General features: G+C 41.0%; 2 protein-coding genes across 2 annotated transcripts; one reads left to right on the top strand and one right to left on the bottom strand.

The window, feature by feature from the left end:
• Nucleotides 1-14,108: 14,108 nt before the first annotated feature.
• LOC106567090 (tubulin alpha chain) lies at nucleotides 14,109-17,416 on the top strand. The gene is made up of 4 exons (XM_014135974.2): nucleotides 14,109-14,384; nucleotides 15,772-15,994; nucleotides 16,097-16,245; nucleotides 16,350-17,416. Exons 1-4 carry the CDS (start codon nucleotides 14,382-14,384, stop codon nucleotides 17,328-17,330), a joined length of 1,356 nt encoding a protein of 451 aa, XP_013991449.1. The 5' UTR covers nucleotides 14,109-14,381; the 3' UTR covers nucleotides 17,331-17,416.
• Nucleotides 17,417-17,477: 61 nt separating this feature from the next.
• LOC106567089 (melanocyte protein PMEL) lies at nucleotides 17,478-23,261 on the bottom strand. The gene is made up of 12 exons (XM_014135973.2): nucleotides 23,093-23,261; nucleotides 21,557-21,652; nucleotides 21,229-21,375; nucleotides 20,739-20,873; nucleotides 20,423-20,584; nucleotides 19,916-20,260; nucleotides 19,486-19,713; nucleotides 19,254-19,379; nucleotides 19,035-19,143; nucleotides 18,546-18,751; nucleotides 18,252-18,342; nucleotides 17,478-17,954 (listed from the first exon to the last, which is right to left on the bottom strand). The coding sequence occupies exons 1-12, from the start codon at nucleotides 23,151-23,153 to the stop codon at nucleotides 17,786-17,788; spliced, it is 1,875 nt and encodes a 624-aa protein (XP_013991448.2). The 5' UTR covers nucleotides 23,154-23,261; the 3' UTR covers nucleotides 17,478-17,785.
• Nucleotides 23,262-24,326: the final 1,065 nt, after the last annotated feature.

Below are 24,326 nucleotides of genomic sequence, written 5' to 3' on the forward strand. Positions count from 1 at the left end.
CTCAAATACCTTATTATTATCTATCCTGATGTCTAGTCACTTTACCCTGCCTTCATGTACATATCTACCTCAAATACCTTGCACCTCTGCACATTAATCTGGTAGTGGTATTCCCTGTGTATAGCAACATTTTACTTTATTCCTATTTTATTTTATTTGTATTATTCTTTTTAAACTCTGCATCGTTGGGAATGGCTCGTAAGCAAACATTTCACGGTAAAGTCTACACCAATCACTGTGCAAATGTACACAGCAAAATCAATGGTGCACATTTAACTCTGAAGGAGTCCTACTGCACTGAAGTTAAAATAAGACATTTGAAGGTGCTAAAGATTTAACTCTGAAAATGTTCCCCCATTTAACTCTGAAAGTGTCAAATGTACACTTTTTAGTGAACATATGAGTCCCACTGTACTAGTGGTGTTAAAATAACACTTTTGAAAGTGTTGAAGATTTCTCTGTTGCAGTGTTCACCATTTTAATATTAAAGTGTTCAAAAGGAACAGGTGCATCAAAGCTGGGACCGAGAGACTGAAAAACAGCTTCTATCTCAAGGCCATCAGACTGTTAAACAGCCATCACTTACATTGAATGGCTGCTGCAACATACTGACTCAAATCTCTAGCCACTTTAATAATAAAAAATTGGATGTAATAAATGTATCACTAGTCACTTTAAACAATGCCACTTTATATAATGTTTACATACCCTACATTACTCATCTCATATGTATATACTGTACTCTATACCATCTACTGCATCTTGCCTATGCCGTTCGGCCATCGCTCATCCATATATTTATATGTACATATTCTTTACACTTGTGTGTATAAGGTAGTTGTGAAATTGTTAGGAATTGTTAGATTACTTGTTAGATATTACTGCACGGTCGGAACTACAAGCACAAGCATTTTGCTACACTCGCATTAACATCTGCTAACCATGTGTATGTGACCAATAACATTTGATGGAACTTGATTGTGGTGTTTGCATAGCTCTACTGTAAAACATAACACTTGATTTAGAGTAAACTGGACTCCCTTTGCTTAGTGTGACTCTGTTACACAGTGAGAGTAAGAAATGTACACCTGTAGTTTTACTTTAAATCATTTCCGTGGTGTTATTTTAAAACTGTATGGTGTTAAGATTAATTTGTTAACACCCATGACTGTATGTTAGTGACAGAGACATAGTTGTTGGATTATTTCCTTTTAAAGACCTGTGGCTTTCACCAAGTGAGTTCCTGGGCGAATGTTATCATTAAAATTAAACTATGACAGCGCGTTACATATGTTTTATTCTAGCACGAAAACTCCTGGTTTACAGGCCACATCAAGCCTGCAAATCACGTTATGCTGGCTTGCAAAGTGATCCAGCCAGAGTTAGGATATCCAACAGTTGGAATATTTAATCACCCGCAACCTGCATTCAGAATTACTTTCAGGGTTAGCATACTTCCGAAAAAACACTACCTAAACCATTTAAACTGGAACAACCATAAATCTGACTACTTGGATTAGTTTAGAAAAATGTACATTATTTTTCTTTGTGTAGCATAAGATTAATCAATGTACATGTATACTGAACAAAAATATAATATGTGTAATATAATTGTCACGGCTGTCGTAAGAACGGGACCAAGGCGCAGCGTGTGTAGAGTTCCACATCTTTATTCAAAAGTGAAACTTCAAGCAAAAACAAATCAAATAAACGAACAAATAAACGAACAACTAAACGTGACTACGTGGTGCACAGGCACAAACACAAAACAATATCCTACAAACACAGGTGGGAAAAATAGCTACTTAAATATGATCCCCAATTAGAGACAACGATTACCAGCTGCCTCTAATTGGGAATCATACAAAACACCAACATAGAAAATAGAAAATATAAACTAGAACACAACATAGAAATATAAACTAGACTACCCCCTAGTCACGCCCTGACCTACTACACCATAGAGAAACAAGGGCTCTCTACGGTCAGGGTGTGACAATAATGTAAGTAAAGTGTTGATCCCATGTTTCATGTGCTGAAATAAATGACACCAGAAATGTTCACAACGTGCAAAAAACATTTCTCTATAATTTGGTTCAGAAGTGTGTTTACATCCCTGTTAGTGAGCATTTCTCCGTTGCAAAGACAATCCATCCACCTGACAGGTGTGGCATATCAAGAAGTTGATTATACAGCATGATCATTACACAGGTGCACCTTGTACTGGGGACAATAAAAGGCCACTCTAAAATGTGCAGTTTTGTCACACAACACAATGCTACAGATGTCTCAAGTGTTGAGGGAGCGCGTGAATGGCATGCTGACTACAGGAATGTCCACCAGAGCTGTTGCGAGATAATTGAATGTTCATTTCTCTACCATAAGCCACCTCCAACATCATTTTAGAGAATTTGGCAGTACGTCCAACGGGCCTCACAACCGCAGACCATGTGTAACAACGCAAGCCCAGGACCTCCTCATCTGGCTTCATCACCTGCAGGATCGTCTGAGACCAGCTACCTGGACAGATGATGAAACTGAGGAGTATTTGTCTTTAACAAAGCCCTTTTGTGGGGATAAAATTATTCTGATTTGCTGGGTCTGGCTCCCCAGTGGGTGGGCCTATGCCATCACAGGCCCACCCATGGCTGCACCCCTGCCCAGTCATGTAAAATCCATAGATTAAGGCCTATTGAATTTTTTTCAATTGACTAATTTCCTTATATGAACTGTAACTGATTAAAACCTTTTACAATTGTTGCATTTATATATATTTTTCAGTATAAAATCAGTATAAAAATCACAGATATTTAAAAAAAAAATGAAAAAAAATCTCTACAGTAGAGCATGCTGGGAAATGTGATAATGACTAGCTATTAAAAACACTGGCGGTTCTTTTACACCACTGAGTGTTAACTTCACTCTTACAGAGTGGATTTTATTCCTGAGTCAATGTTATCAAATAAAATGTTACACTGAAAAATCAACACTGGCCAAATTGCTGTGCAACCTGTCATTACAGCCATACATTTGTAATAACTTTTTTCATTTTCAAAATGCAAGATAGGCAAAATAAATAAACTGTTTTACACCTGCATTTGGAGTTGAAAGTCATTCATGTTAGGGATATCTCATGTCACTTCTCTGGAGTCCAGAGCAAACAAAATGATATGGTCTACTAGTGGAGGTTGCAGAATCAGATGAAAAGCATGTTCTGTCTGCACCTTGCATTCACGTTGGAGGGCCTACAGAGTGCTCATTGTCAGCCAGGTAGCCCTGTTCTTCCTCACAATTATCATAATAAATTTGCCCGAATATGTTACATCTTCATTCCATAATATGGAGGCAGTGCGATGTTACAGCTGCTTGTCTTTAGACATACAGTACCAGTCAAAAGTTTGGACACTCATTAAAGAGTTTCTTTATTTTTACTATTTTCTACATTGTAGAATAATAACGCACACATCGACACTATGAAATAACAGAATATGGAATCATGTAGTAACCAAAAAAGTGTAAAACAAATCAAAATAGATTTTATATTTGAGATTCTTCAAAGTAGCCACCCTTTGCATTGATGACAGCTTTGCACACTCTTGAAATTCTCTCAACCAGCTTCACCTGGAATGCTTTTCCAACACTCTTAAAGGAGTTCCAACACATGCTGAGCACTTGTTGGCTGTTCTCTGTGGTCCAACTCTTCCCAAACCAACTCAATTGGACTGGTGGAATTGAAACAAGTTCCTTCTGGTCACTAATCTGGATATGTGCGCCCGCCTTTGTGCGGCAATGCTGATGACTGGTAATTGGTCAACAATCAACAAGCGCAACTTTTTGCTTCTGAAGAATATTTCAGATTTTAATGGAGACTTGCGGGCAATGGGTTAAGACCATCAAGGACAAAAATTGTATGCCAAAAAAAAAAACTTTGGGGGGGAAATTATAGGCTATCACCATTGAAATGGGCATTTTGGAGATGTGCAAAGGGGCATGTGCTCTGCACTGTAGTGATGAGCGATTAACCAATATATTTTTTATTCGGTTTTTAAACAACTAATTGACTGACTTGGTTCAATTATTTGAATTCCATTTATTTATTTTTTTTGAGCTCATTGCGCACATTGTTGACTTTCTGTAGATAAGCCTGATCAAATCCTAACTGTGCAATGTAGTAGGGATTTTTAGTTTCCAACAGGCCAATATTCTACATACAGTAATTTATCGCAGAAAACGTGGTAATTAACTGCAATGACCATAAATCATTGCATGCCTACTTCTCACAGTGTTTCTTTTACTCCTGCTATGTAAAAGTGACAGAAAAATGTGTGCTTGAGGGATAGAGAGCAAATGAGGTATCTTTACCTGAAAATACATGATCTAAGTGATTGGTAGTTGGTATTCAGCAGTCATAAAAGTATGCCTTATTTACGTTGAAGAACTACAAAAATGTGTATTTAGTCAGACAGCATTGGCATCAGCTCTATAGAGATGAGATGATGACTTGGAATTAAATAAAGCCATCAAATAAAGATGTAATATACATAACAATTGAAATATTTTATTAAAGTACCGTAAAGTAATGTGAATCAATTATGGTTAATAAGTTATAAGCACTAATGGGCAGACACTACCATCAATGGATTCTTATTAATTGTTTCTGTGTTGTTACAGCATTCAATCCACATAACGCATAGTGCATTTAATGTAAAAAATATCGAACCGACTTCAGAAAGCACTAATTGTTTAGCACTACTGCACAGGTAGTGCACCCTATTGGTACACGTGCCTGTAGGCCTACATTACTGACGAGTGACGATGACTATGCATTGCAAACAACCGCGAACTGATACAGTCAGTGGCGACCCGTCACTCAGGGCAGGTAAGGCAGAGCCCCACATGCCAAGCTAAAAAATATATATATATACTGCTCAAAAAAATAAAGGGAACACTTAAACAACACATCCTAGAACAACAAAATCACACAAAAATAATCAATGGAAATCCAATTTATCAACCCATGGAGGTCTGGATTTGGAGTCACACTCAAAATTAAAGTGGAAAACCACACTACAGGCTGATCCAACTTTGATGTAATGTCCTTAAAACAAGTCAAAATGAGGCTCAGTAGTGTGTGTGGCCTCCACGTGCCTGTATGACCTCCCTACAACGCCTGGGCATGCTCCTGATGAGGTGGCGGATGGTCTCCTGAGGGATCTCCTCCCAGACCTGGACTAAAGCATCCGCCAACTCCTGGACAGTCAGTGGTGCAACGTGGCGTTGGTGGATGGAGCGAGACATGATTTCCCAGATGTGCTCAATTGGATTCAGGTCTGGGGAACGGGCGGGCCAGTCCATAGCATCAATGCCTTCCTCTTGCAGGAACTGCTGACACACTCCAGCCACATGAGGTCTAGCATTGTCTTGCATTAGGAGGAACCCAGGGCCAACCGCACCAGCATATGGTCTCATAAGGGGTCTGAGGATCTCATCTCGGTACCTAATGGCAGTCAGGCTACCTCTGGCGAGCACATGGAGGGCTGTGCGGCCCCCCCAAAGAAATGCCACCCCACACCATGACTGACACACCGCCAAACCGGTCATGCTGGAGGATGTTGCAGGCAGCAGAACGTTCTCCATGGCGTCTCCAGACTCTGTCACGTCTGTCACGTGCTCAGTGTGAACCTGCTTTCATCTGTGGAGAGCACAGGGCGCCAGTGGCGAATTTGCCAATCTTGGTGTTCTCTGGCAAATGCCAAACGTCCTGCACGGTGTTAGGCTGTAAGCACAACCCCCACCTGTGGACGTCGGGCCCTCATACCACCCTCATGGAGTCTGTTTCTGACCGTTTGAGCAGACACATGCACATTTGTGGCCTGCTGGAGGTCATTTTGCAGGGCTCTGGCAGTGCTTCTCCTGCTCCTCCTTGCACAAAGGCGGAGGTAGCGGTCCTGCTGCTGGGTTGTTGCCCTCGTACGGCCTCCTCCACGTCTCCTGATGTACTGGCCTGTCTCCTAGTACCTATAATTTACAACCTGTGGTCTATACCATTTGCACAACAGCATGTGAAATGTATTGTCAATCGGTGTTGCTTCCTAAGTGGACAGTTTGATTTCACAGAAGTATGATTGACTTGGAGTTACATTGTGTTGTTTAAGTGTTCCCTTTATTTTTTTGAGCAGTATATATATATATATATATATATATATATATATATATATATATATATTTTGTCCTTTAAAATAACATCAAATTGATCAGAAATACAGTGTAGACATTGTTAATGTTTTAAATGACTATTGTAGCTGGAAAAGGCAGAATTTTAATGGAATATCTACATAGGCCCATTGTCAGCAACCATCACTCTGGTGTTCCAATGGCACGTTGTGTTAGCTAATCCAAGTTTATCATTTTAAAAGGCTAATTGATCATTTGAAAACCCTTTTGCAATTATGTTGGCACAGCTGAAAACTGTTGTTCTGATTAAAGAAGCAATAAAACTGGCCTTCTTTAGACTAGTTAAGTATCTGGAGCATCAGCATTTGTGGGTTTGATTACAGGCTCAAAATGGCCAGAAACTAGGTGTCTGGTTAGACTGTAAACTCTCCTTCCAGACCCTGTTGGGGCTAGGGGGCAGAATTTTCACGGCCGGATAAAAAAAAAGTACCCGATTTAAACTGGTTACTACTCTTGCCCAGAAATGAGAATATGCATATAATTAGTAGATTTGGATAGAAAACACTCTAAAGTTTCTAAAACTGTTTGAATGGTGTCTTTGAGTATAACATAACTCATATGGCAGGCCAAAACCTGAGAAGATTCCATACAGGAAGTGCCCTGTCTGACAATTTGTTGTCCTTCTGTTGCATCTCTATCGAAAATACAGCATCTGTGCTGTAACGTGACACTTTCTAAGGCTTCCATTGGCTCTCTAAAGCCGCCAGAAAGTGGAATGGGGTGTCTGCCGTCTCTGGGCAAAGTATAGGAGCAGAGTTTGTAAGTGGTCAGCCTGGGGACAGTGAGACTGAGATGCGCGTTCACGAGACTTCTCAATTTTTTTCTTTCAGTCTTTGAATGAATACAACGTTGCCCGGTTGGAATATTATCGCTATTTTACGAGAAATAGCATAAAAATAGATTTTAAACAGCGTTTGACATGCTTCTAAGTACGGTAATGGAATATTTTGAATTATTTTGTCACGAAATGCGCTCGCGCATTACCCTTCGGATAGTGCCCTGAACGCACGAACAAAACGGAGGTATTTGGATATAACTATGGATTATTTGGAACCAAAACAACATTTGTTGTTGAAGTAGAAGTCCTGGGAGTGCATTCTGACGAAGAACAGCAAAGGCAATCCAATTTTTCTAATAGTAATTCTGAGTTTAGTGAGCCCCAAACTTGGTGGGTGTGAAATTAGCTAGCCTGTGATGGCCGAGCTATGTACTCAGAATATTGCAACGTGCTTTCCCCGAAAAGCTATTTTAAAATCTGACATAGCGTTTGCATAAAGGAGTTCTGTATCTATAATTCTTAAAATACTTGTTATGTATTTTGTGAACGTTTATCATGAGTAATTTAGTAAATTCACCGGACGTTTTCGGTGGGTATGCTCATTGTGAACATCACATGCTAATGTAAAAAGCTGTTTTTTGATATAAATATGAACTTGATTGAACAAAACATGCATGTATTGTATAACATAATGTCCTAGGAGTGTCATCTGATGAAGATCAAAGGTTAGTGCTGCATTTAGCTGTGGTTTTGGTTTTTGTGACATATATGCTTGCTTTGAAAATGGCTGTGTGATTATTTTTGGCAGGGTACTCTCCTGACATAATCTATGTTTTGCTTTCGCTGTAAAGCCTTTTTGAAATCGGACAATGTGGTTAGATTAACGAGAGTCTTGTCTTTAAAATGGTGTAAAATAGTCATATGTTTGAGAAATTGAAGTTATAGCATTTGAGGTATTTGTATTTCGCGCCACACGATTCCACTGGCTGTTGAATAGTGTGGGACGCTAACGTCCCACCTAGCCCAGAGAGGTTTTAAGCATCTCCAATCCAAAATTACATCTAGAAACGGCTTCCTATTTCGCAACAAAGCCTCCTTCACTCATGCTGCCAAACATACCTTCGTAAAACTGACTATCCTACCGATCCTTGACTTCGGCGATGTCATTTACAAAATAGCCTCCAACACTCTACTCAGCAAATTGGATGTAATCTATCACAGTGCCATCTGTTTTGTCACTAAAGCCCCATATACTACCCACCACTGCGACCTGTATGCTCTCGTTGGCTGGCCCTCGCTACATATCCATTGCCAAACCCACTGTCTCCAGGTCATCTATAAGTCGTTGCTAGGTAAAGCCCCGCCTTAGCTCAGTTCACTGGTCACCATAGCAACTCCCACCCGTAGCACGCGCTCCAGCAGGTATATTTCACTGGTCATCCCCAAAGCCAACACCTACTTTAGCCGCCTTTCCTTCCAGTTCTCTGCTGCCAATGACTGGAACGAATTGTAAAAGTCACTAAAGCTGGAGACTTATATCTCCCTCACTAACTATAAGCATCAGCTGTCAGAGCAGCTTACCGATCACTGCACCTGTACACAGCCCATCTGTAAACAGCCCACCCAATTACCTCATCCCCATGTAATTTCTTTGCTCTTTTGCACCCCAGTATCTCTACTTGCGCATCATCATCTGCACATCTATCACTCCAGTGTTAATGCTAAATTGTAATTATATCTCCTCTATGGCCTATTTATTGCCTTACCTCCCTAATCTTACTACATTTGCACACACTGTACATCAATTTTTCTATTGTGTTATTGACTGTACGTCTGTTTATCCAATGTGTAACTCTGTTGTTTTTGTCGCACTGTTTGCTTTATCTTGGCCAGGTCGCAGTTGTAAATGAGAACTTGTTCTCAACTGGCCTACCTGGTTAAATAAAGGTGAAATAAAAAAAATTGTTGCCCTATGTCTGCTTTAATGCTATTGTGCAAGTCATGGTAAATCTGTCCAGTAAAGAAAACCCTGCTTTTCACATTGGATAACCGAGACAATCGTCATTAAGCACCCCCTCGAACCCCACCCATTGTGCGTCAATTCTGCATTACTCTGAAATATTTTGCCACAAATTGATTAATTGCAATAACTGACCACAAAAAAATGGTCTATTTTGCATATCTCTGATTTGAGTAATGCAATTTTTTAATCTATATAGGTCAAATGTATATTCTGCATATGATATAATGCCTTGAAGATGTATGCACCACAGCCTGCTTCATTCATAGTGATCAGCAGAAAAATGCATGACAGTCAGATACAATGTTACACTCCATTTGTCAACCTAACCTAGTTACCGTCTCACCATCTCCAAGCTGCTTCAAAGAAACCCATACAATCGATAGGCCTAGCTCTATAGAGCACACAATATAAACCCTGTGGCAAATGTGTAATCTATTCTACATTCATTCTTGTGATTAGATCAACCTTGCAGAATGAAGGCCCTCCCATCCACTGAGAGAGATCCCCCTATAATCCACTGATATTATCATGGATTGTTTAACTAATAGTCAAATGTATGACCCCAAAAAAGGTTTTAGACACTTACTGTCATGCGGAGTGGAACAGGTGAACCCAAGAGCAGACTCAGACTCAGAGACTGGGATGAGGTAACCAAGGTATTTATTGAAACACGGGGGGGGGTTGAGTGCAGGCCAGGGGAAGCACAGGCGGGTTGCTGGAAACCAGGTGCGGAGGCTGAGGGTGAGGCGAGAGGTGTTGGGACAGGATAAGCAGGTCCGGAGGGGAATCCAAGGGAGCGTAAAGTGAGAATCCAGGACAGAGTTGCAGGACTGACAAGAAGTCGGACTGGAGACAGGGACCAGAGTCAGAGCAGGCAGAAAGAATGAATGAATGAAAAACAACGTCAGGCAAGGGTAACCAGGAACAAACAGCTAGAAACATGGACTGACTGAGCAGAGATTACAATCTGACAGTGTGGAGGTGGCAGGACTGAGTATTTGTAGTCTTGATTATGGAACAGGTTGCAGCTGGTGGGGATCTGCTCTGATTCGAGCACATCTGTCTCTGCCCACACAATCACACACACACACACAGAGGGAGAGGGAGAAAGCACTGGGGGAGTGGCGGCAGGTCAAGGAGACACAGGATGGGCACTAGAGGGCGTGGCAGGACTAGATGTGACATTTTCGTATTTAAGGTTGCTGCCTCTATCATCGGCAAGCCTATCTCTGACCTTTTTAACGTGTCTCTCCTCTCTGGGGAGGTTCCAATTGCTTTGAAGGCAGCCACGGTTCATTCTTTATTTAAAGGGGGAGATCAAGCTGATCCTAACTGTTATAGGCCTATTTCTATTTTGCAATATTTGTCAAAGTGTTGGAAAAACTTGTCAATAATCAACTGACTGGCTTTTTTGATGTCTATAGTATTCTCTCTGGTATGCAATCTAGTTTCAGCTCAGGTTATGGATGTGTCACTGCAACCTTAAAGGTCCTCAATGATGTCCCCATTGCCCTTGATTCTAAGCAATGTTGTGCTGCTATTTTTTTGACTTGGCCAAAGCTTTTGATATGGTAGAACATTCCATTCTTGTGGGCCGTCTCTGAGGGGTCTTTGGCCTGGTTTGCTAATTACTTCTCTCAAAGAGTGCATTGTATAAAGTCAGAAAATCTGCTGTCTCAGCCACTGCCTGTCATCAAGGGTGTACCCCACGCTTTTCTCAATTTACATCAACAACATAGCTCAGGCAGTAGGAAGCTCTCTCATCCATTTATATGCAGATGATACAGTCTTATACTCAGCTGGCCCCTCCCGGGTTTTTATGTTAAACTCTCTACAACAAAGCTTTCTTTCTTAGTGTCCAACAAGCTTTCTCTGCCCTCAACCTTATTCTGAACACCTCCAGAACAAAGGACATGTGGTTTGGAAAGAAGAATGCCTCTCTCCACACAGGAGTGATTACTATCTCTGAGGGTTTAGAGCTTGAGGTAGTCACCTCATACAAGTACTTGGGAGTATGGCCAGACGGTACACTGTCCTCACTTCTCTATCTGAGATATCTACTGCAGCCGTCATCCTTCACATACAACACCCGTTCGGCCAGTCACATTCTGTTAAAGGTCCCCAAAGCGCACAAGCGCACACATCCTTGGGTCGCTCGTCTTTTCAGTTTACTGCAGCAAACACTCAAACTGGACAGTTTTATCTCAATCTCTTCATTCAAAGACTCAATCATGGACACTCTTACTGACAGTTGTGGCTGCTTTGCGTGATGTATTGTTGTTTCTATCTTCTTGCCCTTTGTGCTGTTGTCTGTGCCCAATAACGTTTGTATCCTGTTTTGTGCTGCTACCATGTTGTGTTGCTGCCATGTTGTGTTGCTACCATGTTGTTGTCATGTTGTGTTGCTACCATGCTGGGTTGTCATGTGTTGCTGCTATGCTATGTTGTTGTCTTAGGTCTCTCTTTATGTAGTGTTGTGTTGTCTCTCTTGTCGTGATGTGTGTTTTGTCCTATGTTTTTATTTAATTTATAAATATAATTTTTTTTATCCTCCCGCAATAGGCCGTCATTGTAAATAAGAATTTGTTCTTAACTGACTTGCCTAGTTAAATAAAGGTTAAATAAAATAAAACAAATAAAATGTAGGCCAAGTACAAGTGTCATTGTGATTGTGATTATAATTATAATATGTATTCATTTCAAGTTATTCTGTTGCTTGTTTTAATATTTACTGTCAGTTGCAGCCTGACCACATTCAGTTATAAAAGCACTGTTCAATATGGGTGCTTTCATCAAAATGGGTAGACTTAAATAGCTGATATTATTGATAAAATGTTAGACTGTACCAACTAAACTTGAATTTGTGGTTGTTGTAGAACTACTGTCTGGGCTGCTGATAATAGAGGTCAAATGACTCAAGCCTAGATCTAGGACAGGGAGCAACAGACACCCAACCCTCAAGCCCCCTTCCTCCCGTGGTCCATCCGTTGCTAGGTGATGAGTAACGGAGTTGCTTGGTTACAGGCCTAGTATCCACATAAACCGTCTTTATCTGTTAGTCACGTGACCAAGCTTGAATAGCAGCAGCAGTAAAAAGGAGTAGGACATAGCTGCCCCAGTGGGGGATGTGACTGAGGCTTCCCTCCAAGTTCCTTGTTTTTCTTTTCTCTTACACTGAGTTATAGATGAAACGGTTAAAACCTCCTTTCTCTATCTTTGGTAGGATGAGCTGGAGAAGAACAAAATGTGGTGGAAAGAATTGTGATAAGGATGGGTTGAACCTTAACTTTGACAAACAAATGCCAAACAATGCATGTGGTATGGCAGTTTAAACTAACTTTTTGAGGCATTGGTATGGCTTCATGATTTGTTTGGATAAGGGAAATAAAATGTCCATATAAAACAATTGTATGTCATTCAACATGCAGCAGCGAAGTGGAAAGGCTCAGCGGCAACCCTGGTTGCTAACCACATGGGACTCAATGGCAACTATACACACTATCCCCATAGGGTTATACATGATACCCCCATTATCTGCTCCAGAAGCCACTGAGAGAAGAACACCAGAAAAACACAAAGTTGTTTATCATGAAAACATCTATTTTTATCACCTCTATAAAAAGCTATTTAAGATTTATGCCCTACAGTGGAATATGTTTTTTAAGCATGAAAGGTAAAAAGAAGTAAGCCACAGATACTGTAGACATGGCTGTTGATTTCAAAATGCACTTTGAAAGCTTTTATCATAATCATAAAGTCCTTAAAGCTTTAATATGTTCACGGAGATAACCAGTATGGGCCAACAACTGCTTTTTGACTGCATTGGAAAACCATGAGTGCGATCCATAGATTCCATAGAGGACCACTCCCATCCAGCTGCTGTTTGACTTCAGGGCTCCTCTTCCCTCATCTGTTGCGGTGTGGGGACCTCCCCCTGGAATTGTATAGGCATGAGACCACACGTCTTGTTCCGCTCCTTCTACAGTGGACCTAAATCACACTCACACTTACTGTATTAACCCACAATTGACAATCTTTGTTTCTTGGTAGCTTACCCAATGAGCAAAACTGGTCGAAAATATGTAATTTCAACCAGTTTTGCTCACAGGGTATATTTAGAATATTCCAAAATAAAGCTCTAAAGACAAACAAATTGCTTGTGTCACAGATATTTTTGAGGGGATTTTACAGAGGGTCTGTATCAAAGCAATTATTCACTTTACAGTATTTTTTGTTGTTGTTGTGTGATTTAACCTTTATTTAACTAGGCAAGTCAGTTAAGAACTTACAATGACTTTGTAGAACAACCTGATGTAAGCTTCTATTTATATATCTGCCAGACAAAATCCAGTACTCAGGATAGTCTGACAATGCAGGCTTTTCAAACTTCGGTTGTTGTGTAATCCTTCAGGACAGTCTGTGTGGGGATGTAGACTTATCAGGAAACTCAGACCTGAGCCCTTAAAGTCAATATATGTTTGGTCATTATGGCTATATTCAATTGGATAGATAGTAGAAAGAAAAACTGCTTCCTTAAACAGAATACACTCAGGCCAGCCCAGTGCAATCAGGAGCAAGACACTGTGATCACGTGATCAGCCCAGGGGGATGACATCATCATTGCAGAGAATATAGGACAAAGAGGGAGGAGAGATAGGAGGAGAAAAATAGGCTTTAAAAGCATCATTGGATCACTGGCTCAGCTTCAGTGAGATAGAGTCCTTCCCTGATTCTGTCATTTTAAATTATTTATCTGGTACTGTTCCCTAAAAGGACATTGGACATAAATCTATATATAACCATCATTTAAGATGTGGGTATGTGTTTTAGGTTGTCCTATGGTGATAGATTGGAAGGTTTCTTTGAGCATTCTGACCTTCAGTAGCTTCCAACACTCCCATTGATTTGCAGTCAATAATCCTAATGCTAAAGCTGTCCCTACACATAAATATTGGATTGCTCACTCTCAAGGGTATTCATGATAAGGTGCATTTTTAATTGGGGTGAACTATATATTCAAACAGCGTGACACAGGACATAGGGTCAATTCACTACCTTCCATTCCCTGAATCACATAACATTTAATAATTCTCATAATTCACAATTAGAAAAATACAAAATTAGCATAAAAGCTTCGTTTTAAAAATTTACTTTTCACACTCAAATAGGCGAGTTACACGACGCACACTGCCTGTGCATAAATCTGGAAGCGCCGCCCCTCTCAATCAGCAGTTGTTGCGTCGATCCTGACGCGCAGAGAATACAGTCATTCATTCAGACACAAATAGGGATCTCTCTGCGTATTGCTTTGTGTTTTCCCTTATTGTTCGATCCTTCTTAGAAAACATGGTAAGTCATGTTGTTTTTTCAGCAATAATAAGCCTGAAATAATTACGTTTTTGATGTTTTCTAATGAGAATTTATATAATTATGAGACAATATTACACCCTAATTGTGGCTATATGGGTCGATTCTTATTGTCTCGGTCAATGAATTCTGGATTGGGGGGATTTAGAGCATTTTCGTGTTGTTCACCCATTTCCAAATGCAGAAGATTTGCTTAGACTGCATTAGCGTTTGGAAATGGTATTGCATGCTATTTCGGTTTAATACAAGGGTATTACATAAATTGGTATGGCAGTGGAATGAAAGAACTAGGGCACTATATTTTGCATGCAGAATTTGTGCTAGCTATTGAAAACATGAATTGTACAATATTCATCAAAGGCAGCAACGTTTATTTATCCAGGAAATTGATTTAAAACGGTAATAAAATGGGATTATATTCTCACTGTCATTCATTGTGTTGCTAGGTGTGGGAGGGCAGACTGGGTGGGGACAGAAGGGGAATATATGTCTCACTTCTGTAACATATGTCTAACACTATGTCTAGTTAAACCATGAAAATAAACCTCTTCCTCTCCGGCTGCCAGCTGCATTTTAATTCCTTAGTGATGTAACGTGACCTTCTTGTCAGTTTAGTAATGGTCATATGTTTATAGATGTCAAGATTCCTCTGCTATTGGTCTCCATTCATGCGGTTCTTCAGTTTACATGTAGCCTACCCAGTGTTCCACTAGGTGGTGTTTTTGGCAAGTGTACATTTCTGTCAAATGTATTGTAATTCTGCTACATTAAAAACCTCTTAAGGATCGGCCCCTTTCTTTTTCGCCTAAATTTACATACCCAAATCTAACTGCCTGTAGGTCAGGACCTGAAGCGAAGATGTGCATATAATGTTGGAGAATTTAACACATTAGATCTGGTAAAAGATTTTAAAAAAAGAAAAAAATGGCATTTTTTTGTACCATCATCTTTGAAATGCAAGAGAAAGGCCATAATGAATTATTCCAACCCAGGCACAATTTAGACTTTGGCCACTAGATGGTTTTAGTCTGATCCAATGTACTATTGCATATCTGTTCAAAATGTTGTATCAAGACTGCCCAAATGTGCCTAATTGGTTTATTCATACATTTTCAAGTTCATATTTGTGCACTCTCCTCAAACAATAGCATGGTATTCTTTCATTGGAATAGCTACTGTAAATTGGACAGTGCAGTTAGAGTAACAAGAATTTAAGCTTTCTGCCCATATCAGATATGTCTATGTCCTGGGAATTGTTTTTGTTTCTTACAACCTCATACCAATCACATTAGCCTACATTAGCTCAACCATCCCGAGGATGGGACACCGATCCTGAAGAGGTTTAAATATTTTCTCATTTATTTTCCAGCGTGAGTGTATCTCTGTCCATGTGGGTCAGGCTGGAGTCCAGATTGGCAATGCCTGCTGGGAGCTCTACTGTCTGGAACATGGTATCCAGCCAGACGGACAGATGCCCAGTGACAAGACCATCGGGGGAGGAGACGACTCCTTCAACACCTTCTTCAGTGAGACTGGGGCTGGAAAGCATGTCCCCAGGGCTGTGTTTGTAGATCTGGAGCCCACAGTCATAGGTAAGCTTCCTGGTTCTCATTCAATTGAAATAAAGGTATGTCAAAAAGGATTTCCTCTGCTTTCTTGAGCTCCTTAATGAGCTGTTCATTTTCTCTCCTCAGATGAGGTGCGCACTGGGACCTACCGCCAGTTATTCCATCCTGAACAGCTCATCACTGGCAAAGAGGATGCTGCCAATAACTATGCCCGTGGACACTACACTATTGGCAAAGAGATCATTGACCTGGTGCTGGACAGGATCCGCAAACTGGTGGCTATCTCAGAATGAATGAATTACAGATTTTATCAACTATCTGATCAGAATGTGGACATCTGTTGTCCTCCTTTTATTGACATATTTCTCTATCTCTTCAGGCTGACCAGTGCACAGGCCTTCAGGGCTTCCTGGTTTTCCACAGCTTTGGAGGTGGCACCGGCTCTGGTTTCACCTCTCTGCTGATGGAGCGCCTGTCTGTTGACTACGGCAAGAAGTCCAAGCTGGAGTTCTCCATCTATCCAGCTCCCCAGGTGTCCACAGCTGTGGTGGAACCTTACAACTCCATCCTGACCACCCACACCACCCTAGAGCACTCTGACTGTGCTTTCATGGTGGATAATGAGGCAATATATGACATCTGTCGTAGGAACCTCGACATTGAGCGTCCCACCTACACCAACCTCAACAGGCTCATTAGCCAGATTGTTTCCTCCATTACTGCTTCCCTTCGATTCGATGGTGCCCTTAATGTTGATCTGACAGAGTTCCAGACCAACTTGGTGCCCTATCCACGTATTCATTTTCCTCTGGCCACCTATGCCCCAGTCATCTCTGCAGAGAAGGCTTACCATGAGCAGCTCTCTGTCTCTGAGATCACCAATGCCTGCTTTGAACCAGCCAACCAGATGGTGAAATGTGACCCTCGCCACGGCAAGTATATGGCTTGTTGCCTTCTGTTCCGTGGTGATGTGGTGCCCAAAGATGTCAATGCTGCTATTGCCACCATCAAGACCAAACGTTCTATTCAGTTTGTTGACTGGTGCCCAACTGGTTTTAAGGTTGGCATCAACTATCAGCCTCCCACTGTAGTCCCTGGTGGAGACCTGGCCAAAGTCCAGAGGGCTGTGTGCATGCTGAGCAACACCACTGCTGTGGCAGAGGCCTGGGCTCGTCTTGACCACAAGTTTGATTTGATGTATGCTAAACGTGCCTTTGTGCACTGGTATGTGGGTGAGGGCATGGAGGAGGGAGAGTTCTCTGAAGCCAGAGAGGACATGGCAGCCCTGGAGAAGGATTACGAGGAGGTAGGGGTTGACTCCATTGAGGGGGAGGGAGAGGAGGAGGGAGAGGAGTATTGAAATGTCCCTGCAGGCAAGACATTGTCAAACATTGTTACTGTTGCATGATCTGATTATGATACCTAATAAAATATTTAATTAAATTAGCCATTTGTGCTCTTGGTCTTTATTCACAACATTATTTTGACAAATAGAAAGACAATAGTGCAGTTTTGGGGGGATTTTAATGGGGGAAAGATATTAAAATGTATAACTTCACAGTAGTTTTCACTAATATTCACTGGTCAAACCTCCAGTATAAAAATGTTAAATCAATGTTGGTCTTACCATACATATGCTCTTTGAAAATGTTTAGTTTGAGGGAAATAAGCCAAATTACACACAGTTAAAAAATAAATGTATAAAAAGTATAAAACAAAAAACAAAACATGTCAGATGACTATATGTGCAAATAAAATGTTTCTTGGCTGTTATTTTGTGTGTATTTGACAGTTGAATGGGTTGTTGTTGTCCATTCACACAAGCCTGTCATCGAGCAGTGGGCTGTTCTCTACAGGAGCCTGTCGACTCAGAAGGTTCCAAAACAGCAGAGGTCCAGAGCTCCAACCAGGACTGCTCTCAGCGCTCTGGGAGGAGGAGCCAACCACAGACTCCTCCTTCAGAGGACGGTAGGCTTTGAACCGTCTGTGGAACAAAAAAAGAACATTAAATTACATGATTTTTTTTACTAGGCTCACTTGACAAAAATTTGTGAATCTTAACGTGTCTCCCCTGGTGAAATAAAGGATAAAAAAGGTCATTAGAAAGGTATTATCAATGGTACAATATGACGCATACAGTTGCCCTGAGACATGGCTGTACAGTGTAAACAGACACCATAAGGGTCATGTCTCAAAGCAAGCGGTACAGGTTATAGTTTGTGGTGATATGGAACCCTTCAGAAAGGTGTGACAAGTGTAGACCAATATTGATGTGACTCACTTGTAAGTGTAGGCCACGGATCCAGCGACCAGAGCAACGATCAGGACCCCCATCACCATGGCTACAGTGCCCACTGAGGACAGACCGGAACCTGCCAGAACACAGACAATAATGTATGTAAAACAACTTCATATAACAACATATTCATTATTTTCTAAACAGTAACAATAAGTGTTGGACTGGAAGGTGTTGGACTCATTGTCTCTGGGACCCAGGTATGAGACATGGGTGAGGCTACCACCCAACATAGCCACCATACAGAGATATGAAGAGCAGACATGTTACAGTACATACCCATGGTCACGCTAACTTTGGCGCTGGTGACTGCCAGACTGACATCATTGGTCATGGACACATTGATGCAGAAGATGCCAGAGTCATTGAAAAAGTGACGCAGTACCAGCTGGCACTCAGAAGAGGGCGACACTGTGTTACACATGGTGTGGACTGGCATCACACAGTCTGCATCCGACACCACCATACACACCTCTGTGGGAAGGCTTGGTGGAAAACAGATACAGGGTCAGAAACGCTCAGTGCAACAATAGAAGCCGGTTTCCCTGACCCAGACTAATCTTGGACTAAAATACAATACTTTTTAAAAAATCCAGGACTAGGATTAATCTGGGGAAATGAAACTAGCCCTAGTGCTTAACTGGTGGGATATAGGCCTGTATTCCTTATTGATTTGTCTGCGGACCATGATTCTGCTTAGCGAAATAATGACTGGTTTGATTCTTTGAGACAGTCTCCCTTTAATTGCTTTGGTGCAGGAATACTCACCTCCCATGGCAGGTGACAGTTAGATCCACTACATTTCGTTCAACCTCAAATTCATCAGTCTTGATCAGAGCATTGTCCACTTGCACTATCTTCAAATTCTCAATGCCCTCTGAAAACAAAGACATAAAGACGGGATGTAATAATCCTCAATGTTAATCAAATCCAATATTAGGAAACCACAAGGCGGAGATTTAGATGTCCTTTAGACAGTTGACTCACCAACAATGTCAATGCCAGCGCAGAAGGACCCATAGCGATAGATCACACAGTCATCATCCTTGGGTTTTTCACCTGCTTCACGCTTAACAACTATCACCACGGGAGCTTGAGCTGTAGCCGTCTCCCCTGTATCAGGAGAAAAGTGACAATCCAACTATTTAAAACACCTTAGACATACAATTCATTCCCTTAATTCATCAATTGATATGCTACGTAGGTGTTTTGAACATACCTGCTGGCTCTACGTCAGAAGCAGCTGTTGTTAAACCAGCGGAGACAGTTGAGGTGTCAGGGTTGACTGGAGAAGGTGTCTTTGTGTGCTGAGCGGTGGAGGATCCCACCTCAGGCGTGTCCTCCTGTGTGTCAGTCTCAGCGGGGACTGAGGGGCCTACATTTACTGTAGCTCCCTGTGTGGCCGCCGTTACTGGAGCAGCCGACGCATCCGCAGCAGGAGCTCTCACTGGAGAGAGAAACATGACCATTCAATTTCCTATTTTCTTGGTCAATTCTGGCTTAGCCTACTACGTATTGGGTGAATGTCAAAAGTATTTTCCCACGAGTCATCACTTCCTCTCTCCTTGACGAGACTAAGGATGCAAGGAACCCAAGTAAAGCCTTTTGACATTCACTTCTGGACTACAGTGTTTCAAGATGAGAATTACCTGTCGTGCCTGCCAGGTTTGCAGGCCCAATAGTGACAGTGCTACCAGTGGGGATAACACCAGCTGGTGTGGCACATGCTTTATCAGGGATAACAGCCTGTACAACCACCTGGGGTTTGAAGCCGCCAGCCACTATGTAGGTATGGGTGACAGTCAGCTCTCTGGAGATGAGAGCTCCACTGCTGTCACCAAAGTCCCAGTTGTATGTGATGTCAGCGTCACTCAGGTACTCGCTGGGATCGTGGAGACTGATGGTGAAGGCTATCGCTCTGTTCTGGACGAAGCTCAGGTCTGCCTCGTTGACGTCGTTCACTTGGCTCATTGAGACGGCAAAGGGGATTTGATCTAGAGACACGGAAATAAATACCTTCAAGTAACTTCCAGTAGAAAGTATTGTTGTTTTCTACATAGATTGAATAAACATATGCATTTTAAAATAGTATTAAAATCTGTTCATTCATTCACTCATTAAGTCATTCAATTTGTTCACTCATTCATTCTACTAACCAGTGATGGAGAACTGTGTGGAGGCGTATCCCAGAGGGATGAACTTCTCGTGGCTGCGGTAGTGGTAGATGACAATGTCCACTATGTAGGAACCCAGAGGGACATTGTCTGTCCCGATGGTGAGGGAGGACGAGGGGCCATCAGACACCTGCCAGTACTGACCTGTGAGGCAAAGCAAAGGAAATAGCTTTGCATGCTTATAACAGTGTTATTACATGGTTATTAAAGGTTTATAACATTCCTACAAGACAAAGTAAAACACGTTAACATGTATACTGTAGGCCTAATAGATGAGAGTGCTTGCAGCTGTACTTACCCCATGTCTTCCATACAAACACATATGGAGGGGGTTTGTCACCACCCTTCCTGAAAGGTGTGCCGTCGGGAAAGACTCCGTTACACTCCGTGTTCTGGGCAGGATACACTGGCTCAGACTGATGGTAATGTGTTCCTAGAGGAAAACAGAGCACGTGTTGGTTTCCGCCTTGTCTTTAGACAGAGGAGTATGTACTATGAATATGTAGTATCTAACCTCAAAACTAAATTTTTTGCAGACAGTAACTTGGCACTGCAGTTTCCAAAGGGAAAGAACAATACAGATATTGTAGACTGTCATGCATTATTAATGAACAATAGCTGTCTAGAAGCCAGCACTCATGCGAGATTTGGCTCTGGGCACCAAGATTACTGTATAAGTGACAAAAGCCCCTCATATAGCCAAAACTCTAATCTTGTTCACAAGACTCTTCCTCCCAATAAGCCTAGGGATGAGGTCATCAAAACCCAGTCAGTCCTCGAGGACTTACCATTGACGGTGAAGTTCTCGGCCCACACCACCTCTCCGTCGGGCATGACCTTCTGGTTGTGTGGGAACTGCAGCTCGATGGTAAAGGTCACCTTGGCTGCAGTCAGGGTCGGTGCGTCATTACCCACAATGAACTTCACCTTGCCACCTGTTGAGAAGAATGTACACTTTGAATTGAATATCATAAGTATACTATTTCACAGAGATAATTGTCTTACTTTACTTAAACCCTTTTGTCCACAGAGATATTCCTGATAAATAAAATGAAAAATGTTATTTAACCATCAGAGTATTTAAATTGTGTTGAGACAGAGGAAAATTGTGCATACCTTTCCAAGAGTCTTTGTAGCGAGGGTCTTCATCTTTCCACAACGGATACATTTTCGTATTCCATGATGGATATCGTGTGAAGCGACTTTTGGGCTCTGGAATATAAATCATAGATATTACATAAGTAAGCATGCACAGTCAGCATTTATTCATTAGAGTTGAAAAGGCAGGAGATGGTCACACTTTCGGTTGCAACCAAAGGAGGGGGTTCAGCTCTGACCTAGGTGACTGCTTATCCCAAAAGCTCTACAATCCCCCTCAATCCTATTCATGTGACTGTCAGCTGAGTGTGTACCATAACTTTACTACAGATTAGAGCTAAGGGAGAGGATTGTCTTTGACATAAGGACCAAAGAGGTCAAACAATTTATATTTAATTGCACTGATAAGCACAGACTATTTTCATAAATGCATAATGTTTTTATTTGAATCAATAATCCCCCCCAAAAAAGACAAATCAAAATGCTAAACCTGAGTTAGATTGAACTCCGGTCATCCATACACGGCACCCTATAGCCAAAATCACAAAATACAGATATCCCAATTGGGGGAGACTGTAAAGTGATTATCAAGGGTATGATTGTTAGAATAGGCTACTGTAATGTGCACCATCGGTACATCTTACTGTAAAATCAAGAATTTACAGCCGCTGACTGATACTCTCTATATTGTTCGGAATTAATGCAAACTACCGATTGGTGACGAAAGAGACCCTTCTCTCTTGTGCTTTTTAACTATTTATTTAAAATCTCATGCGACTTGCACAATGTTGAAGGTTAGTGCATTGAATCTTCCTAGAGGCCCTATTACTGCAATGATGCTTCCCCATAAAAATCAAGAATGACAACAGAACTAATTCATATTTGTGCAATGTTTGCAAAGCATTTGGAGAATAAAATGGATAATCTTCATTGAAAGGGTTTTAGTCCAGGACTAGGCTTAATCTGTGTCTGGGAAACTGACCCTTTGTCATGCACATAGTGCTGCACTGAGGAGTGCTGCAATGAGGAGCCACTGTCATAAGAGTGGCTAAAACAATACCAAATGCAGTGTTTCACAATACACAGCATTACTGAAAGGTTTGAATGAAACAAGTGTTACTACATTATTATCATATTGTGAAATACTGACACGCCACAGCCTGAGGTAAGAAATAATGCCCATTTGTAATTTAAAAATATACTTTCTTATAAACATATAATCTAAGTATACCAGATTATCGGGTATACATAATAATATTCAGAGTGGCTGTACAGATGTAGGATCTTAATTTGATCACCCTGTTGCAGGAGAACCTTCCTGCAATGCAGGAAATGTAAAACTTGTAGTGTATTTTAGGTTTAAAAAGGCGTTTGAAGTTCCTAATTTCCACTTTGAAATACTAGACTTGATTTTCCCTTAAGAAAAATGTATCAACCCCTACAAACATGTCCATTAATTATAATACACACAATAATTCACATTTCCTGTTGCTGCAGGATAATTTTCCTGCTGTAGTAAACTGGCTTAAATTAAGATCCTACACCTGTACTTACTTGCTGCAGCAGATGAAAACAGTGCCAGCAACAACACTGCAAGGACTGTCCCCATCTTCATTCTAAGTGTGCACGCTTCCTTTCCACATTAAATATGGAATATCCCTTTTCTTCTCCTCCAATGCAGGTCGGAACAAACTCACCAGACCATTGTGATTCCTGGCTTTATAAATTCTTTAATCTCTGGCCTCACAGCAGTTGTACTAAACCCCTCCTACCCTTCTGAAACTGTGGTCCCACCTCCCCAAAGGCAGTGGTGTAAAGTATTAATAAGTGGTACTTTCAAGTATTTTTACTTGAGTCATTTTTTGGGGTATCTGTACTTTACTATTTATATTTGTCAACTTTTACTTCACTATATTTGTAAAGAAAATAATGTACTTTTTACTCAATTTATTTTCCCTGACACCCAAAAGTAGTCGTTACATTTTGAATGCTTAGAAGGACAGGAACATTGTCTAATTCACACACTTATCAAGAGAAAATCCATGGTCATCCATACTGCCTCTGATCTGGTGGACTAAACACATGCTTCGTTTGTAAATGGGTGTGAGTGTTGGAGCTTGCCCTTAACTATCCGGAAAAATAGTGCCGTCTGGTTTGCTTAATAAAGGAATTTGAAATGATTTATACTTTTACTTTTGATAAAGTATATTTTAGCAATTACATTTACTTTTGATCCTTAAGTATATTTCAAACCAAATACTTTTACTCAAGTAGTATTTTACTGGATGACTTTCACTTAAAAATCATTCTCTATTAACGTATCTTTACTTTTACTCAAGTATGACAATTGGGTACTTTTTCCACCACTGCCCAAAGGCACTTGTGACATGTGGGGCTTTTCTAGAACAATATAGCAGGGCTCATTTACATAAGGCACACAATGAAAAAAAATATTTTACATACACATTTTGGTTGACCTGTTTAGAACATGTCTACAAGGTTTCAGAAGATACCTTAATATATATGAGATGTTTAACTTGTCTGCTAACACATGATAACATCTGGGGAGTGATATGCATCAATCCAGTTAAAAAAGAAGACATGACTAAAACATAATACACCTGTTGTAATTATTTCCCATGAGGCTGTGCAGTCTTGGGACCCATGAAATTGTCTTTCTTCATCTTTGTCTCCATACTGTAGCCACATACACTCCCCATTACCTACACATACTTACATACAGTATAAGTCAACTTCGATTCATATAGTATTTGTTACTGTGACAGAT

The sequence above is a fragment of the Salmo salar genome, chromosome ssa13 (genome assembly GCF_905237065.1).
Source record: "Salmo salar chromosome ssa13, Ssal_v3.1, whole genome shotgun sequence".
Taxonomy (NCBI): domain Eukaryota; kingdom Metazoa; phylum Chordata; class Actinopteri; order Salmoniformes; family Salmonidae; genus Salmo; species Salmo salar.

Excerpts from the sequence above, each read along its gene's own strand:
- LOC106567089 (XM_014135973.2), bottom strand. The coding sequence starts at position 23,153 with ATGAAGATGGGGACAGTCCTTGCAGTGTTGTTGCTGGCACTGTTTTCA. Across the intron at positions 20,874-21,228 it reads CGAGAACTTCACCGTCAATG|GAACACATTACCATCAGTCT; the intron begins GTAAGTCCTCGA and ends GTTTTCCTCTAG. Across the intron at positions 20,585-20,738 it reads GTTTGTATGGAAGACATGGG|GTCAGTACTGGCAGGTGTCT; the intron begins GTAAGTACAGCT and ends TTTGCCTCACAG.
- LOC106567090 (XM_014135974.2), top strand. Across the intron at positions 15,995-16,096 it reads TCTGGAGCCCACAGTCATAG|ATGAGGTGCGCACTGGGACC; the intron begins GTAAGCTTCCTG and ends TTCTCTCCTCAG. Across the intron at positions 16,246-16,349 it reads TGGACAGGATCCGCAAACTG|GCTGACCAGTGCACAGGCCT; the intron begins GTGGCTATCTCA and ends CTATCTCTTCAG.